The sequence below is a fragment of the Mustela nivalis genome, assembly GCF_964662115.1.
Source record: "Mustela nivalis genome assembly, chromosome: 5".
Classification (NCBI taxonomy): domain Eukaryota; kingdom Metazoa; phylum Chordata; class Mammalia; order Carnivora; family Mustelidae; genus Mustela; species Mustela nivalis.
Window position 1 is genome coordinate 84,861,814 of NC_139024.1, and position 20,374 is coordinate 84,882,187.

Here is a 20,374-nt window from a genome sequence, read left to right on the forward strand (position 1 = left end):
GAGGGACTAAATATTCATGTTTATAGCCCATTCTAAAAATATTTAAAATTTTGGCTTTAAGGTTTTAGTTTTCTTGACATGATCAACCAGAGAAATTTGAACTAATAAATGACAGCAGATCTATCATGGATAAACAATATAATGTATCAAGTCAAAAGTAGTATTTTATGTAAGTTAATGAAATGAGATTTTTAAAAAAGACTTTATTTATTTATTTGACAGACAGAGATCACAAGTAGGCAGAGAGGCAGGCAGAGAGAGAGGAGGAAGTAGGCTCCCTGCTGAGCAGAGAGCCTGATTCAGGGGCTCCATCCCAGGACCCTAGGATCATGACCTGAGCCGAAGGCAGAGGCTTTAACCCACTGAGCCACCCAAGCTCCCTGAAACGAGATTTTTTGACAACAAATTTAGGCTCATATAGATCAAGGCATACAAGAGGAACTGACCCATGCATATATGTGCATTAATTGAAATAGCAAGTACTAAAGATTAGGAAAAAAAGGAAAGGGCAGACTTTCAGTAAATAGTAATGGGATATGTAGTAATTTTAATGTGAAAATAATTGGAATGGAACCCCTACCTCACGCCAGGCATATCATCAATACAGACAGATTAAAGACTTAAAAAGCATTTGGAAGAATGCCCAGGAATAAATCTCACTTGATCATGGTGAATAATTCTTTTAAGGTACTGTTGGATTTGATTGGCTAGTATCTTATTGAGAGTTTTTACATCCATGTTCATCAGGTATAGTCTTCTTTTTAGTGGGGTATTTGTCTGGTTTTGGAATTAAGATAATGCTGGCCTTTGTAGAATAAGTTTGAAAGTTTTCCTTCTATTTCTATTTTTTGGGAACAGTTTGAGAATAGCCATTAACTCTTCTTTAAATGTCTGATAAAATTCTGCTGGGAAACCATCTGGCCTTGGACTTTTTGTTTGTTGGGAAATTTTTAATTACTGATACAATTTCTTCATTGGTTATGTAGCGGTTAAAATTTCTATTTCTTCTGACTTCAGTTTTGGAGGTTTATATGTTTCTAGGAATTTGTCCATTTCTTCCTGATTGCCTGGTTTCTTGGCATATAATTTCTCATAATATTTTCTTATAGTTGTTTGTATTTCTGTGCTATTGGTTGTGATCTCTGCTCTTTCATTTGTGATTTTGTTTATTTGGGCCCTTTCTCTTTTTCTATTTGATAAATCTGGCTAGGGGTTTATCAATTTTATTAATTCTTTCAAGGAACCAGTTCTTTCATTGATCTGTTCTGCTGTTTTTTTTAATGTCATTTATTTCTGCTCTAATCCTTATTATTTCCCTTCCTCTGCTAGCTTTAGGCTTTATTTGATGTTCCTTTTCTAGCTCCTTTAGGTATAAGTTTAGGTTGTGTATCTGAGACTTTTCTTCCTCCTTGCGGTAGGTCCGTATGGCTATATACTTTCCCTTAGGACCACTTTTGCTGCATCCCAAAGGTTTTAGATTGTCATGTTCTCATTTTCATTTGCCTCCATGTAATTTTTTATTTCTTCTTTAATTTTGTGGTTGGCTCATTCATTCTTTAGTAGCATGTCTTAAGCCTCCATATATTTGTAGTCTTTCCTAATTTTTTCTTGTGGTTGACTTCAAGTTTCATGATATTATGGTCTGAGGATATGCATGATATGATTTCAATGTTTTTGTACTTGTTGAGGGCTGGTTTGTGACCCAATACATGATCTATTCTGGAGAAAATGTCATATACATGCAAAAAGAATGTATATTCTGCTACTTTAGGATGAAATGTTCTGAATATATCTGTTTAGGTCCATGTGGTCCAATGTGTCACTCAGCCATTGTTTCCTTGTTGAGTTTCTGCTTAGATCACCTGTTCATTGCAGTTAAGTGGGGTGTTAAATTCCCCTATTATTACTGTATTATTACAATGAGTTTTTTAATGTTATTAATTGGCTTATATATTTGGGCACTCCAAATTGGGGACATAAGTATTTATAATTATTAGATATTCTTCTTTAAAAATTTTTTTTAAAGATTTTTAAAATTTACATATTTGACAGAGAGATAGAGAGCACAAGCAGGCAGAGTGACAGGCAGAGGCAGAGGGAGAAGCAGGCTCTCTGCTGAACAGGGAACCTGATCCCAGGAGCCTGAGATGATGACCTGAGCCAAAGGCAGATGTTTAACCAACTGAGCCACCCAGGTGCCCCTACAATTATTAGATCTTTGCAGCACTGTGTGGTCAGTAGACAGTGTATATGAGGTGTTTGTGCTGGTTTTCTGGGGGAGGTGCCTGCTTGCACTGATTCTCAGTCACAGTGGAGTCACCTACAGGGTACCAGGGTGAGGGCTTCGTATAAGCATCTCTGGCCTCCACTGAGGGGCACGGTGTTTCTCCCTGAAGTTGGTTAGTGCCTATTGGAATGGGTAGGGGACAGGGAATGGCATCGTCCCACTCTCTCATTCTGGAGTGGGGAGTACGTGCCCACCACACCTCAGGAAGTCCTCGCAGAAAAATAATCACTTCTCTGGGGTCCCCAGCTTCTGTCAGATCCCTGCCTTCACCCTGTCTGTGTCCCAGCTGTCTGCCTGCTAGGCAGCATAGTACTCCTGTGTTTTATCTCGGGCACCTCGCTGGTTTTTAAAACTTTTTAGGGATTCTCATTGCACAAGCCCATGCTGATCTTCTGGGGGAGGGTCTCGCCATGCTATGGCTGGTGCTGGTTTGTCCCAGAAAAGCCGTCATGTGACCAACGCAGTGGTTTGGGATTTATGGTAAAATGCAGCAAAATCGTGGCACCAAGCCTTGCTGCCCTCCTCAGGCGTCTCGGTTCCCGCGCTAGCGAACAGACCAGCATGTTGGCTCCAACCAGCTCTTCTGCCCCCAGAGAGGTCATGCCATGACTCCGAAACTCACTCCCAAGAAGGGGAACTGTGCCTCCCCATGTGACCCCGGGGATCTTCAGACTACACTGCACAGTCCCGGGCCTCTGCCCTCCTTCCCCACCAGACTAGCGCTAAGCCCACCATGCATGACCCCAGCGATGGTGCAGATGTCTAGAACTTCTGACTTTGAGCTTCAACGTTTATAAAGATTTGTGATAGTCAGCCCCTCTCCTTTTCCCAGTCAGTGGTTTTGGGAGAGTTTTTATTGTGCAATCCTCTGCCTGCTGCATCACTCTTCTTTCTCTCTCTCTTTCTCACTCCTCTCTCTCTGATCAGGGCTCCCTCCCCTTTGCAACACCTACATTTCTTCCTCCTCATAGATAACCTTTCAGCAGTTCCTACAGTCTATGATGTGGACATTTTTCTATCTCTAGGTGTGCAGTTTGTTCTCTTAGTCCTCAGATCTATTTCTTGGGTGTTGAGAATGATTTGATAATTATCTAGCTGTGTTCGGGGATTGAGGCAAGCTCAGGGTCCCCCTATTCCAACACCATCTTTACTCCTCCTCCAGGAAAGAACTTTTTTTTTAAATTTATTTGACAGACAGAGATCACAAGTAGTAGGCAGAGAGGCAGACAGAGAGAGAGGAGGAAGCAGGCTCCCCACTGAGCAGAGAGCCAGATTCAGGGCTCTATCCTAGGACCCTGAGATCATGACCTGAGCTGAAGGCAGAGGCTTAAACCCACTGAGCCACTAAGGCACCCCAGGAAAGAACTTTTTAAGAGAGACTCAGAAAGCATAAACCATAGGGAAGGAGATGGCAAGCTTGACTAGATTAAAAATAAGATCTTTTGTTTGTCTAAAAAGCAACATTAAAGACTGAAAAGACAAGCCCCAAAAGTAGAAGAAAAAATTTTAACACATATAGTAAAACAAAAAAGTTAGTAATCTGAATACTTAAAGAAATCCTGTGAATCTATCAGAGAAAAGCAAACATCCTAACATAAAAACCAAACCAAAGCATAAAGCCAAAGGTCATAAAACCAAGCATTTTAGAAGAGGAAAGCAAATGGCCAATAAACAAATGTAAAGATGATAGACATGCTAATATTCAGGAAAATGCAAATTTAGAACACCAAGGAAACACCATTTTATACCCACTGGATTTGTAAATCAGGCATTGGTGAGAACGCACGAGAACTGAGACACTCACACTGGTGTCTCATTGGGACAAGCACCAATGACTGGACCTAACTGCTGGTAAAGCAGAACGTGCGGACACCTGCGGCACTTCCACTCCCAGGTATACACCTCTTTATCCTTTGTCTCCTTAATGATTTGCGCATTCTGAGTTGCATTTAAGAAGTCCTTTCCTACCCAGAGGTCATGCAGATACTGACCTGTATTTTTTTCCAGACATTACAGTTTTGCCTCTCATAGTTAAACCCTTCAACCATCTTTGCTTGATTTTGGGTATGTGTACCAGAAGACATGCAAGCATATTTATAGAACAACGTTCATGATAGCAAAAACCGTGAAATAGTCCAAATATTTATTGGTGGAGAAATTGCATCAATAAATGACAGTGTAGGTACCCAGCTTAATGCCATGCAGCAGCAAACACGAATAGACACAGCTACAGGCTCCTCCGTGGCTTCAGCCCAGGAGTATCATGGGTAAAAAAAGCAAGTCAGAAAGGAATATGTGAGAGGATGTGCAACTAAATTTCAAAAGTTGGAAGTTAAAGGAAAGGTTCAAGGTCAAAACCCTAAGCAGAAAAGCTACAAAGAATAGCAAGTCACAGGTTCTCACCAGGTCAGAGTCGTGGCTGCCCGGGGAGGAAGAAGGGGTTATGGACGGGAATGGACAAAGGGGGGCTTCTGCTGTGTGGGGGCAAGGTTGTGTTTCTCAATCTAGTAGACTCTATGTGAGCGTTTATTTGTTAAAATATTTTATACATACTTCCGTGTGATTAATACTGAAAAGTAAAGATAGAAAGAAACGAGAAACTGAGGCTCAGAGAAGTAAAATGACTGCCCCAGCATGGCAGAGGTGTGGCGCTAATCCTGTTTTTCGATTCCAGACACCAAGCTTCTTACAGAACACTTGGCCCACAGGAAGTTAGGGATCTAGAATATGGGGATTCAGGGAGCAAAAGGGCCTTGTAGGCATTGGACACAACCAACCCTGGCTTTACAGGACAATTTGATATTCCCTCGGGGCTACTCTTCTTCATCCACGTGAATGACCCCAGTTTCTTTAGCTGGTCCTCCCTTTGTAAACCTTCTCTTTGTTCCTGAGCACATACTCCTGTTTGCGTCCCTCTGAAAATACCATGTTCAGAACTGAAAGCGTCATTCGACATGCAGGCTCACCAGAGTGAAGTAGAGTAAAATCTGTAAAATTTTGTAGTTTAAAACCCAAAACACTGAGAATTTAGAGACCGTCTAAAAATGTACAACCCAGTCCTTCGTGAGGAGGGATTGTGTTCGATTGTCATGGTGCTGAGTGTTTGCTAGGGGCGTCACCAGCCCAGGCGAGTGTCCCAAGGTGTGGGTCCTAATTCCAATTCTGTCAACAACCAATCTGTGTGATCTTGAACAATTTGCCTTCCCTGTCTTGATCTGGTCTCCGTATCTGTGATATGAGCAAGAAGTCTCTAAATTCTTTTCCAGCTCTTGTTGGCTTCAGGGCAAGTGTTTTGTAGGCTCCAGACCCAGGCTGCCTAGTTACAAACTTCAGATCCACCCACATACAAGCTGTGTGACCTTGGGCAAGTTACTAAACTCATATTAGAATGGGAATAATGATAATATCTTTCTGAGATCCTTTTCCATAGGATGTGGGGAAGATTGAGTTAATACATATAAAATGCTTACTGCTGCACACTAAGCTTTGCTGGCCCCACTTCTGACCTCCAGTCTTAGCTGATTCCTTGAGACAAATTCTTAACCTCACCCAGCTTACTCAGTCTTATCATGATTTATTCACCAGGATAAACATGCGCCTTGTAATCTTTTCGTAAGTGTGTGCCTTCAATCTTGTTTTCTTTTCTAGGAATTATTGGCTGTGGGTACTTTGATCCTTGCAGAAAGTTCAAACCTGAAGTATGTGATATGATTGCAAATTTAGTCTCAGCAGGCAGAGTGCTATGGCAGTGGACAAAGGTACAGAAGCGTTGTTGTCCGTAATAACAGAAAGTCAGCTGTCCATTCTCACCTCATGGCTCATGAGCTTATAATCACATCATGGAGTAGTGGGGTGGGGGGGTGGGGGAAAAACAAATTAGGTGCTCGAATAGATTTATGACACTTTTTCCTTCCAGGGAGCAAATATTCTGGCTGGAAGTTGCTTTCCATATGTATGAGATATTACTATAAGATAAAGTAGAATTTTGCTAAAATGAGAACACTGCTTTTCCACTTGTTACTCTGATTTGTATGTCAGACACTCATGTGTTTACTGGCTGACTGAATGCATGAATTTCTGGATGTTCTTAGCTACCTGAGACTTAAAGTCTAACTTGTGTGATTCTCTGAGATGGAGCGGGGATTAGATGGATGGAAATGTATTTCACAAAAAAGAATATATATATATTCTTTATACATATATACATATTATATGTATATATGTATTTTTAAGATTTATTTATTTACCTTAGAGAGTAGGGGGAGGGGTAGAGGGAGAAGGAGAGAGAGTCTCAAGCATAGTCCACTCTAAGTGTGGAGCCCAATGCTGGGCTCGATCTCACGACCCGGAGATCATGACCTGAGTCGGATGCTTAACCAACTGTGCCACTCAGGTGCCCCTAGTCTAGATTTTAATATACAGGTCAGTCTCCTAAGTAAACTCAGCAAACCTGTAGCTATCACCAGATGGCTTAAAGCAGACTCATGAAAAAGCAATTAAGTGTAGGTCTGTGACATCTCAGACCTATGCTTAGAACGAAGTTGAGTTATTTGCTAAAAAAACGTTCATTAGGCCAATTACACATTTCCGGGAGGAAGCTTATGTCCTGGTAAAACCTGGAGGGTGCCAACCTCTCAGATTCCTGGAATTCTGGGTAAGAGAATTACCAGGAGAGGAATTGGGTGTTTCTTATGAAATGCTCAGTCCACACAGTGCCCTGTAGTGGCCAGTTCCTTGCAGGGCCTTCTCCTTGCCAACACAGGGTCTTTGCACATGCAGTTCTGCCTCTTGTAAGGAAACTTCAAAATGAGTGGCAGGGGCTGAGTGTCTGAGATAATTTTCTGTGGTAAGGCCCATCTGTTTTCCCAGGGGGCTACTGTTCACAGTAAGGAGATTATATACATATTCTCCTGAAAAGCTTTGGCCTTCTGGGTGTCTTTCCATCAAAGGTTTTTTTGTTATACAAGTGTTTACTGGTTCCTTTCTCATCTTTCTTTACCTCTTTAACCTGTATGGCACAAGCTTTCATTCTTACTCTCATCAAGGTTACCAGAGACCTCAGTTTTGCCAAATAAATCCAAAGGGTGATTTCTTCCTCTCACTTGACCCTTTAGCAGCATTTGACATAAATTATCCCTCTTTTTTTTTTTTAAAGATTTTTTTATTTATTTGACAGAGAGATCACAAGTAGGCAGAGAGGCAGGCAGAGAGAGAGAGAGAGATGAGGAAGCAGGTTCCCTGCTGAGCAGAGATCCCGATGTGGGACTCGATCCCAGGACCCTGATATCATGACCTGAGCCGAAGGCAGAGGCTTAACCCACTAAGCCACCCAGGTGCCCCTAAATTATCCCTCTTGACACCTTCTTCACTTGGCTTCCAAGGGACCTCATGCTCTTGGTTTTCTTTCTACTTGACAAGTTACCTTTATAAAGATCCCCCTCTCCTTCCCTTCCCCTAGATACTGGAGTGCGCCCGATTTCGACTCTAGAACCTCTCCCTTGTATGCATTCTTCACCCAGATGGTTTCTCCAGCTTCAGGGCCTTAAACACCATCTCCATGCTGATGACTTCAAAATCAGTGTCCAGTCCAGGCCTCTCTGCTTGGCTCCTTACTGGTTTCTAACTGCTTAGTAGACATTGCCGTTTAGATGTCCAATAACCATCTTAACGTTAACGTGTCTCCACAGAATCCATCTGAGCTTCAGTATGACCTTGCCTCAGACTTTGGCATCTTTTTGGTTAATAGCAACAACACTGATCCTCCTCCACAGACTAGGAAACTGCTGCCATCCTTAGTTTGTCTCCCCTGCCCCTCTACTTCCAGTTCTTTAGCAAGTCTCTGTTACCATGCTTTCAGAATACAATCCCAAGCTGAGCACTCTGCCATCTCAGAGTGAGCCCCTCGCCCCGATAGATGCTTCAATCACCTGCCCTCTGGACCATTCAGTGACTTGCTTTCTTCTTGTCATCCTAGAGCATGTTCTTTACATAATGCTTTTTTAAAAAGTAAATCAGAGGCGCCTGATCCTGGGGTCCTGGGATCAAGCCCCATGTCAGGCTCCCTGCTCAGTGGGGAGTCTGCTTCTCTCCCTCTGCCTGCCGCTCCCCCCTGCTCTTGCTATCTCTCTCTCTCTCTGTGTGTGTCAAAAAATAAATAAAATCTAAAAAAAAAAATTTTTTTTTTTAAAGTAAATCAGAGATCATTACTTCTTCTTGAAACCACCAGGAGGCTCCCAGTTAGACTTGGAGTGAAACCCGGATACATCTTACTCTGCCCTCTTGCTGTTCCTTCAACACCCCACATTTTTTGCGCCTCTGGGCCATCATACTTTGAGTCATTCTCATCCTTCTTACTTTCAGAGGGGCTTTCTCAGATAGGCTCTAAAGTAACTGTCCATGGTCCCCAATGGTCATTATCTGTCTCCTGACCATACTTTTATTTTTTCTGACCATGACTTTTATCATTTTTTTTTAAGATTTTATTTATTTATTTGACAGACAGAGATCACGAGTAGGCAGAGAGGCAGGCAGAGAGAGAGAGAGGAGGAAGCAGGCTCCCTGCTGAGCAGAGAGCCCGATGCGGAACTCGATCCCAGGACCCTGAGATCATGACCTGAGCCGAAGGCAGCGGCTTAACCCACTGAGCCACCCAGGCGCCCTATCATTATTTTTTGTCAACTTGTTTGTTTACCGATATATTTGCTTCTTATTTCTTTATTGTCAGGCTCCCCCACTAGAATGGAAGCTCCCTGATGGTAGTGGATTGAGCTGCTAGTTACCATGCTATATTTTTAGTTACCATGGTATCTTCTTAAGGACAGCAGGAAGTACTTGAAAATAGCCACTGAATAATGAATACATCTTTCTCCCTTCCCTACCCCCAAATAAACAGCAAGCAGCCTTTTTTGTATCTTTTCTTCAAACCTCTCATCCTTCCAAAGCACTTTTAACCCTTGTATACCATTTCATCCTTATATTATTGGACACAGCCTTATCTTTTTAAGATTTATTTATTCATTTGAGAGAAAGATGGAGAAAGAGAGTGGGGGGACAGAGGGAGACATGGGGCTGGATCCCATGACCTTGAGATCATGACCTGAGATGAAATCAAGGATTGGATACTCAACCAACTGAGCCACCCAGGCACCCCTACTTTACAAAGCTTTAAAGGAAAAGCCCAGGTGAGAAAAGAAAGGAATTGACAAAAATTAAAGTGAAAGAAGCAGGTTAACAGGTGAGAAGAGGGAAAAAAAAAAGGAATTTATTCAATTCTCTTTAATGATTGCCTCAATGGCTGTCATCCCAGCGGCGGTCCTTCATAGCAAAGAAATAAGCAGTATTCACACAGCCTGAGCCCTTTATTTCTGCATATTTGTAATATAATCTTACATTTTGGTGAGTAGAATGCATATTATATCTGGGAATGGAACTGAGCAAAGAGGGAAATTGAAGGATAATTGCTAAAATAACACTTGTCTTCATTCTGTCTTCCCTGGCTACCTGCTGTTTTAACTGACACAGGGAATTAGCCTATAATGATTCTGCGATAAGCTCAATGGGCTACTTTTTCTTTTTTTTTTTTTTTTAAAGATTTTATTTATTTATTTGTGAGAGAGAGAGAGTGAGAGCGAGCACAGGCAGACAGAGTGGAAGGCAGAGTCAGAGGGAGAAGCAGGCTCCCTGCGGAGCAAGGAGCCCGATATGGGACTCGATCCCAGGACGCTGGGATCATGACCTGAGCCGAAGGCAGCTGCTTAACCAACTGAGCCACCCAGGCGTCCCTGGGCTACTTTTTCAATGTAGAAAGGGCATATTCCATGAATAGGTCCTTAAAAAAAAATTTTTTTTTTTTTTTTTGCTTTCCCAAATTAATCATGTGGGGAGTTTACTTTGAATCTCCAGAATTATTGTTTGCACACTCAAAATGATGCTATTGGTATCATTTACAATCTTTACACATGGCCAGCAATGCTTCCCACACCTAGTAAACCTCAAGTTTATCCGTTGACTAGTATCTCTCCACACAAGAATGTGTCGTTGGTATAGCTTTGCCTGTTTGGATTCAAAACCCAGAAAAGCTACCTAGTTATTACAGCTGCATTTCACAGTTGCCTGCCAACTTACTATGGGTAGACAGATAAGTGAAAGCATGCTGACTGAGTTTGGATCTCCACAATGAAATGTAGACTATGATATATTGACAGAAATCCAAATATACTAAAGACCTTATAGCAATCTATGGAAATGATCGTTATTGACTTTACAAGTGAAATTTCATTGTTCTTAACTGTGTGGCAACAAGCTCACACCCAGTTTTTTGTTATGATGTATTTCCACATACACACTAATATGGTTAACAATGATTAGGAATGGTCATTCCCACAACTCACATAGTTTTTTAGAATACAGGGGAAAGCGACTTGTTCAAAGCCAACTAATGCTGATGGAACGGGCATTGGCATTGGCATCTAGAGTGTTACTCTCGAATGGATCTGATTCAAGAGCTTATGGTCTTTGAAATTCTATGTTGGTTTATTTATGATGTGATTTTCTTATCAGCGCTGCAACAAAAATATAAACTTAATCTTGATTTATTTACTCAGCTGATTTCATTTAAAGTGAAATTTGTGAAATAAAGTAATTCTAAAGAACTGTTTTTATCTTTTAGTTTTATCTGTGAAGCACCTTGAGAGTAATACATTTTTTTCCATCTCTAGATGAAAATGCTGCCAACGCCTTCTAAATTTCATTACATTTTCAATCTTCGAGATCTTTCCAGAATTTGGCAAGGAATGTTAACCATAAAAGCCGAGGAGTGTGATTCGATATCTATTCTCCTTTCACTTTTCAAACACGAGTGCAACAGAGTAATTGCAGACAGGTATATATCGTAGCACTTGAGTTTAAATGTACTATGTAAAAAGTTGACGCTGTGTGACCCAATTCCTGCATTATCTACTCAAATAATTAGAGTATTGTCTTCATTTGCTCTGGGGCTCGTGAATCATTGATGCCATTTCCCACTTGCTGGTCCTCTTGAAAAATGTTCAGCCAGTCTACTTGAGTATTATCTCCATAACACATCTTTTTTAAATGACCACATCATCTGATAACATTCAGAGGCGAATTTTAGTTATGTATATTTTCTAAAATGTTTGAGCTCTGTGTAGTTTTCACTTGGTGAAATCTGGGAACATAGGCTCAGTCATAGTTCTGAGCCTCCCCTTCCTCCTGTTTAAAATACGGAGGGTGATGCTGATCTTGCAAAGCTGTAAGGGATTATCACAACATCACATACATATGTGGTTTTTCTCACATGTTGGTCCCCCTGCTATGAATAGATTTACAATGAAACAAATGAAACAAATGAAACAAATGCTCTTCCCCCTCTGATACTGGTAGGTCTGAAAAGGACCTGTGCCGTGTGCTCACAAAACCAGAAAGTGGGCGCTCGCCCACTACTTAATGTCAGTCTGCACTCTTATTGCAAATCTTAGGAACCTTTGACCCCACTTAAGTGACTCATCTGTATTGTTAAAGAAAAAAATTATTCATGACACCTGTTCAAACAATAAGGCATGCAGACTTTATTCAGGACTATTGGCAATGGGTATATGGACCACTGCGATGGGGTCTCCTGTGGAGAGAAATTGAGCTCAACTCCAAATATGACAAGGAAAGAGTGGGAATTTATAGCCATGGAGAAGTTTAGGGGAGGTCGGTGGTTATAAACTACTGAAAGGATATATCAAAGGTAAGGGAGGGATTCTAGCTAAACTGACCTAATAGGATTCTTGCCAAAAACAGACTAGGGTGAATAGATATTACATGGGGAGGGTGGGGAGTGGTGATGGGACATGAGGAATTTGGTCAGATATTGGGGGGTGATCAGATCATGGGGAGTGGGGGATTCTGGGATTAAACTCACTTGACAGGATTCTTGGTACAATTGGGTAATGCAAAGAAAGACACAGAAGTCCAAAAGTCAAGGCCTAATTGGTAAGAGGATTCAGAGGAGACTAAGATTTTAATCAAGGAGAGACTCTTTGCCAGTATTTTCTTTAAGTAATACTCAGTGTTATAACTCTCTTGAATGGAGCTACATCCTTTTCTGTCCTCCTGTTCTGAGGAGTCCGAGGTGCAGGATGGGGCCTTAAGAGGTAGAGGGAGGTCAGGCATGTTCAATTAGGAAAGATGCCTTCATATTTTACATATTTACTCCTGTATTTCTCTCCCAGATTTATAACACCTGAAGATGAGCAGTGGTTTAATATCCATCTTGTTCGAGCAGTTGAAGAGAATATTAACCCAGATGTGACATCGTACATTCTTCCTGAACCATATTTTGTGGATTTCCTCCATGAGATGCCTGAACCAACCGGTGATGAGCCTGAAGACACCATATTTGAAGTGCCCAAAATTTATGAACTGGTATTTATTTTCTCCTTTGAAAAGAGCTTTTCAATCAAGCACCTAACTGTATATTTCTTAGCACCCTGGAGTCCTACCATGGAGTTGGAACTTCTGCATTAGTTATATGTTGGGATTCATATCCAAGAAAAATATTTCAGTGTAATTTAGGAAGTAAAACATTTCAGTGTAATTTAGAAGCAATCTCATTAAAGTCAAGTATAAGACAAGGATGCCTCCTATTATCACTACTATTAAGTATGGTTTTGAAAGTTCTAGGCAATGAAACAAATGACAAAAAAAAAGATAGAAAAAAACAAAAGTATTGTGTGCAGGTGAGGTGATTATCTCTTAATATAATAGAAAAGAACTGAACATCTTTTTTAACTCTTAATAGTTCAGTAAGATGACCAAGTGTGATAGAAATAAAAAACTCAGTAACTTTCCTCTATATGAAAGGCTGGAAAGTTATGGTTGTTGGGCCAGATCCAGCCCTCTGCCTGTGTTTTGTGAAATTTATGAGCTAGGTAGGGTGTTTACATTTTTTATATGGGTGGAAAAAGAATCCAAAAGAGAAGAATATGGTGGGACATGTGAAAATTATATGGCATTCAAATTCAGCGTTCATAGGCAAAGTTGTATTGGAACCCAGCCATGTGGATTTGTTTCCGATGGCCCAGGACCACTTCTGCACTATGAGGGTGGAGGGAAATAGTTGTGACAAACCATATAGTCCAGGAAGCTTTAATTCTGCCCTTTGCAGAAAAAGTTTGCCAACTCTTGCCAACAATCGTGCAATAGAAACTATAATAGGAAGGTACTTCATTTAACAACAACAAGTATGTTAAACATCTAGGGATAAACATGATAAAACTTGACTTAAGTCAACACATCATTCTCCCTAAATTAATGTATAGGTATGTAAAATTAATGTATAGGTAATATATAGATTTCATGAAGTTTGAATAGGACTCCAAAAGGACTTTTTTCCCTCTGAGAGAGAGAGAGAGCATGCACATGCATGCTTGTGTGGGTGAGGGGGGTCAGGCAAAAGGAGAGGAGGAGAGAGGATCTTTTTTTTTTTTTTGAAGATTTTATTTACTTTTCTGAGAGAGAGAGAGAGACAGAGACAGAGAGACAGGGAGAGAGAGCAAGAGAGCATGAGCAGGGGGTAGAGAGAAACAGGCTCCCCACTTAGCAGGGAGCCTGATGTGAGGCTTGATCTCAGGACCCTGGGATCATGACCTGAGACGAAGGCAGATGCTTAACCAACTGAGCCACCCAAAATTTTAAGTGGGTTCCACGCAGCACAAAGTCCAAATTGGGGCTCAATCCCAGGACCCTGATATCATGACCTGATCCAAAACCAAGACTCAGAGGCCCAGCTGACTGAACCACACAGGTGCCCCCCAAAAGGATTTTTTTTTTCAAGATTTAATTTACTTTAGAGAGAGAACCTGGGGGAGGAGCAGAGGGATCATGAGAGAGAATCCCAAACAGACCCAGTGTTGAGTGCATAGTTGATGTGGGGCTCAATCTCACAACACTGGGATCATGACCTGATCCAAAAGCAAGAGTTGATGCCCAATTGACTGCTCCACACATGTGCCCCCCAAAAGGTTTTTTAAGCAGGGTCACAAACAAAGTACTTCTGAAGTGCATGTAGGTCAAAGAATTAAAGGGAGAGAAAATATTTGCAAAACAAAGTATTTACTTAGAAACTGTTTGACTACATCAATGATGTAGAACTTCTGTGTGTTTTTTAAAAATCCATAAACAATATTAAAAAGCAAATACAAACAAATATTTGTTACATTCCAATGGTAGCTCCCATGGGTGGGAGTTGGCACTGGGGTTTCTGAAGGGGAAGGTCAAGGAATGATTTCATGCTGGCAACCAGCTAATGCTGTTAAAGTTTCAGACCTCTGATAATGGAAGTAACTTACAGTCAACCAATCCATGAAAGATATTTGGAAGTCCATTAGGTTTTTATCTTTATTTTTTGAAAGACTTAATTGATTGGGCCCCTGGGTGGCTCAGTCATTAAGCATCTGCCTTCAGCTCAGGTCATGATCCCAGGGTGCTGGGATTGAGTCCCGCATCAAGCTCTCTGCTCAGCAAGGAGCCTGCTTCTCCCTCTCCCACTCTCTCTGCTTGGGTTCCCTTTCTTACTCTCTGTCAAATAAATAAATAAATAAAATCTTTAAAAAAAAAAGACTTTATTTATTTATTTGAGAGAGAGTGAGTGCAAGAGAGGGGAGGAGCAGAAGGGAAAGAGGAAAGAGGGAGAGAGTCTCAAGCAGACTCTATGCTGAGTGTAGAGTCTGACGCAGGGGTTGATCTCGCGACTGGAGATCACGACTGGAGTTCACAACCTGAGCTGAAACCAAGAGTTGGCACTTAACCTAACCTAACTGAGACACCAATCCACCTCTCCATTAGGTCTTTAAAAAAATTAGAATTACTTTTAAGAGCCTTTACAATTGGTGATTTCATAGATTTGAGCTCTTAAATATTTTTCTCTCTCTCTGTACCCACAGGTCCCATCCTTTGACTTCCTGTCTGAAAAACTCCAGTTCTACCAGAGACAGTTCAATGAAATCATTAGAGGAACATCTCTTGATCTAGTGTTTTTTAAAGATGCAATGACTCATCTTATTAAGGTTCTAACTATTGACTATTTGTTGATATATGTATCAATATATCATATATATTATATGATATATGATCATATAAAAACTGGGTAAATTGCACAGACAGATGTTTTGAGAGAAGAAATAAGTAATTTCAGGCAGAGTATAGAAGAATGTCTGTAGGTTGGGTTGTTCACTGTCTCAGAAAACAAAGGTTTAATCAGAAACCCCTTAGCTGAATCCATCTACATGACAGCAGATGCTTTTCAAGGACAAATTGATGGGTTTTTGTATTCAGAGCTTTTGACATGTCCAGAGTTTTTCCTTTCTAGAAAGTAAGCTAGAGAACCCTGTGAATATGTAGTCCAATTTTATTTTGGTATAATGGGAATCCTGTTCCCTTCCCTGTAGCGGAAAAGTTGATGCTTTTAAAAATGTCAATTTCATGATTGGCTTACAGATCATGGGCAAACTGATGAGGAAAGAGTAAGGTGGGAGCACAGGACTGGTATAAAAACAGAAACCAATTAGATAACGACACCCAAAGGAGCCGTTTGTATCATGTGTAGATCGAAAAGGAGTTTCTACAGGAAGTCTGAACACAGTGTCAGGAGGTTTGATAAAGAGGCAGTTTGTTCTGTGTTTATTATACTTTGTCTTCTCCAAAGTTGGTGAATTTCCAGATGTCCTAGGGCTGTTTTACATCTATCCACGTCACAAGTAACTATTGCGTACTCGCTGTGACAAGGTCTTGGAGGCCTGGGACCCCCCAAGTGGTTAACATATTAAAAAATATAATGATAGAATTAATACATACCACCGTGTTACTATCTGCCATCTGTCAAATTTCCATTTAAAAAAAAAAGCTTTTTAGTATGATAATGAAATTAGTGATCCAACTAGACTTTCATCTTAATCAGTGGCATTAATGTAAAAGGCAGTTTTTTAGCAATGTCTTCAATGGCCTGCGTAAGATGTGAGCCACAATTCCAATCTTATCCTTATCAAGGAAATCAGCCATAGAAAAGCAACACAAGACTAGTCTAAGTCGTTTTCTATAAATGCCTTCCTGCCTTTCTTGAAAGTAGAATTTGGGTACTTAAAATTTTTTTCCAGACCTGTACCCCTGGGGATAAAAATATATGTTTATAAAAAAATAAAAAGTTAAAAAAAAAAATTTTTTTCATTGGCAGAGATACAATAGAGGTAATATTCATTGTAGAGCAGGGTGTCTATCTAGGTTAGTGTGTTAGACTGAACAATAAGCGGATAATCCAAACCTTTCTGTGGCTTGGGAAGAGTAGCTCCATCATGCTTTGTGTCCGAAAATAATAAAATTCAAAATTACACACACACACACGCACGGAGAAAGTGGCTTTGAAATAGGAGGTAGGAAAGCCAATTTGTTTTCTCTTTCATGACAGGCAAGGAAAGAATTTGAGTTGACTAAATCAGTAGGAGGCATAACCAAAAAACTGACATATCCCATTAAAGGAAAAAGTCCAATGTAGTCTGCACACGTACATTCAAAATTTCGACTCATGTAGGGCAAGAAGATGTGAACAGTTGAATTCTATTTGTAAATACATACCGTTTTATTCCCAAACAGATTTCACGAATAGTTCGAACATCCTGTGGAAATGCGTTGCTGGTGGGTGTTGGTGGTTCGGGAAAACAAAGTCTTTCGAGATTGGCCTCTTTTATAGCTGGATATCAAATATTTCAGATTACATTAACCAGGTAAGGTGAAACAAAACCCAGAAATATATTTTTCTATAATTAATTTCTCTGAAGTAAAATGTTCACTTGAAAAATATGACAATTTGGTGTATCTTTTAAATTAACTTTTTATTTAAGTATAACTTATTTAAGGAAATGTATGCAAATCTTGGGTGTCACAAAGTATGTACACCTCAGTTGTTAGTCTACAGATGAAGAACTAAAATATCAGCAGTACCCCTCAAGGGTTGTCCAGTCATTACTCTCTTAAGGTTAATCATACTCTGACTTCTAAACCTACATAGTTTTACCTATTCTTGAGCTTTCTTTCTTTCTTTTTTTAAGATTTTATTTATTTATTTGACAGACAGAGATCACAAGTGCTTTCGGCACCGTGAGTCTTTCTCGCTTGAGCAGTGCTGGTGGATGTGTAGTGCTATGTCTTGGTGCCTTCTGTTTGCATTTCCCATGGCTCATGTTAAACCCATTTTCAGAACTTATTGGCTGTTTGGACAGATCTGTGTTATGTCCTTTGCTTATTTTTTCCCCAGTTAGGATGTGATTCTTTCTCTTACTGATTTTTAGGAGTTCTTTATATGTTTTAGATCTAATTCTGTTGTCAGAATGTATATTGCATGTATCTTCTCCAAGTCATTGGCTTGCCTTTTCACTCCTGGCGGATCTTACTTTTTTTTTTTTTTAAGATTTTATTTATTTATTTGAGAGAGAGCGAGAGAGCACACTCACACGTCTGCATGAGTGGGGGGAGGAGCAGATGGAGAGGGAGGAGACTCCCGGCTGAGCTGGAAGCTCCCACTTGGAACTCCATCCCAGAACCCTGAGATAATGACCTGAGCTGAAGGCAGATTCTTAACCACCTGAGCTACCCACATACCCCTTGGTAGATCTGATCTTACTTTTATTATTATTATTATTATTGTGTTTTTATGTCTAAATTACATTTTTTATTACGTTCAATTAGCCAACTTAAGTTACCAAATTTTTTTTCTTTTAGTGTTCTTTGTATTCTGTTAAAAAATATTGGTGAGTGCTGTGAAGTGTGTAAACCTGGTGATTCACAGACCTGTACCCCTGGGGATAAAAATATATGTTTATAAAAAATAAAAAGTTAAAAAAAATATATACCAAAAAAAAAAAAATATTTGTTTACCTTTGTTTACCTATGAAGATATCTCCTGTGATTTCCTTCACATTTACAAACAAAATGTGCTCTTTCTACATTTAGAACTATAACCCACCTAGAATTTATTTTCTTATAAAGTCTGAGGTAAGCGTTAAGATATAGATATAGATATACAATCACTCTCAACTCCATTATTGACAAGGTCATGTTCTTCCTGACACATTTCAGTGTCTTTGCTTCCCCATCAATCAACTGATCACGTCTTTGATTACAGTCTATTCCACTGATTTATCTATCTTTGTACTATTACCAACTGTTTTAATTACTGTAGTTTTAATATATTTTGAACAATTTTGTTGTTCTTCAGGATTGTCTGGAACATTTGGCCTTTTGTAGTTCCTTCTAAACTTTAGGTCACTTTTTAAATTACTAATTTATACAAACCACTCTGCTGCCAAATAGATAAAAAAAATTAGTAAGGTACAAATGATAAGAGCAGTTAAAAAAATATAAAGCATTAAATATCTAGAGATAAATTAAATCAGCTGTCAACATTTAAAAATTGGGAGATTTCACATAAAAAATGGATTTCGGACTTCTCTTCACACAGTTGGAAGATCTGGCAACACTGTGCCTACGTTCCCAGGTGGCTGGGTCTGAACAACATGCCTCCTTAGGTGAGACATACAGTCCTCCAGTTTACCAGAGTGTTGACTGTATTTTCTTGTTTTCTTTTTTCTTGATGCTCTGGAACTGGGGTCTTGCTGACTTCCCCTCCCAGGGCAAGCCAGTTCTTTGAGACAGCTAATGACTTGTTCCAGTACTGTGCCTTCCATAGGTAAACCAACCAGTCCAGAGGTCCTACTCGGAACCACCCCATCTATCTGGCATTCTCTGCCAGGAAGCAGTATTGCTCTGCCCTAATCACCCCAGAGTCAAGGACCAGTAACTAGGGACAGCATCGGTGCCCCAGAGTCCATTGAAATGATTCAAACAAGCCAGTCCTAAATCTGCTTAGCCTGCCTACCTTTGACTTTCTCATGGAAACCACAGTTAAGGCCATGTTGCCCATGGTTCCTTTCACTCCTTCCACCTCCTGACTGACCGTGGTGCTTCCCCAGGCAGCCCCATGTGGTGTGGAATATCCCCTCCTGTTTCTTGGTGTCTGTGAGTTTAAGCTTCTTCCTTCGTGGCAGTCCTTTCCATGTCTGTGTCTCTTACCATACCTGACGAAACAAATCCTGGAAACATTTTAAAATGGCAGGGAAGATGTGAGTAGAGTGGAGTCAGAGGGGAAATTTGAAGTAGGACCTCATAGTACCTAGTATATTGGTAGGATTTAGTAACTGATTGGATACGGGGTAAAGAAGAGGAAATAAGGTCTAGAAGGACACACCTAGTCTCTCTAGTGGTATTTATCACACTGCACTCTAAAAATGCTTGTTCAGTCCTCTGTCTCTTTCACTGGGCTGTAAGCAACCTGCGGATGGACCATCGTAACCTTTGTCTTATCTACCTTTACTATCAAGTGGGTACTTTTAACCGACACCGTAAAACTATCTGTTGAACAAAATAAGAGTTTTGGACGGGTGGGCGGGTAAAAGGAGAATTCAATCAGTACATGGGGAGAGTGAAATGTTTGAGCACACGTAGTTCATGGGTGTGGAGTTCAGGAGTGGGTCCTGGAAATGTCAGCACAGATGCCTCACTGGAGAGAACACCTACAAGGTAATAAGAAGGAGTACGAGTAGGGTGTGTGGCTAGAAGAAAAGATGACTGAAGGAAGAATGCTGGGGTCTCCCAACATAGAGGAAGAGGACTTGCTTGCAATGGAGAATGAGCAGAAAAGGCAAGGCGGGGAGGAAAAAGTCCAGAGTGGTTTCCAGAAACCAAACTACATCTCAGCAAGCCATCTTACCAATTTCTCCTAGCAAATGTCCGCCCCTGCTTGGCAATTATTTTAAAAGACATGTATATTCTCCTTTCAGTGGAGTTCCTCTTGCCCAAGTCTGTTACTGTAGTGTTCCTCAGAAGTGGGTAGCTGCTTCTCCTACTTTAAAATCAGCTCTTTATTCATTCGAGTGCACTTAAGCCAAATCATCTCTAATGCCCACAACAGTCTTTACAAACAGGTACTATCTTCATTTTGCAGAGGAGGAAACAGAAGCTGAGAAATGTAAA

The 20,374-nt window shown here is 40.4% G+C and overlaps 1 protein-coding gene across 1 annotated transcript in view; it reads left to right on the forward strand.

Annotated features, from left to right (window-relative positions):
- DNAH8 (dynein axonemal heavy chain 8) overlaps nt 1-20,374 on the forward strand; it is a 343,899-nt gene that overhangs the window by 191,421 nt on the left and 132,104 nt on the right. Inside the window, exons 58-62 of the mRNA XM_082729671.1 lie at nt 5,936-6,045; nt 11,005-11,168; nt 12,526-12,718; nt 15,238-15,360; nt 16,940-17,070. Of these exons, the coding sequence (XP_082585797.1) occupies nt 5,936-6,045; nt 11,005-11,168; nt 12,526-12,718; nt 15,238-15,360; nt 16,940-17,070 (721 nt within the window). The remainder of the gene's footprint in view (nt 1-5,935; nt 6,046-11,004; nt 11,169-12,525; nt 12,719-15,237; nt 15,361-16,939; nt 17,071-20,374) is intronic.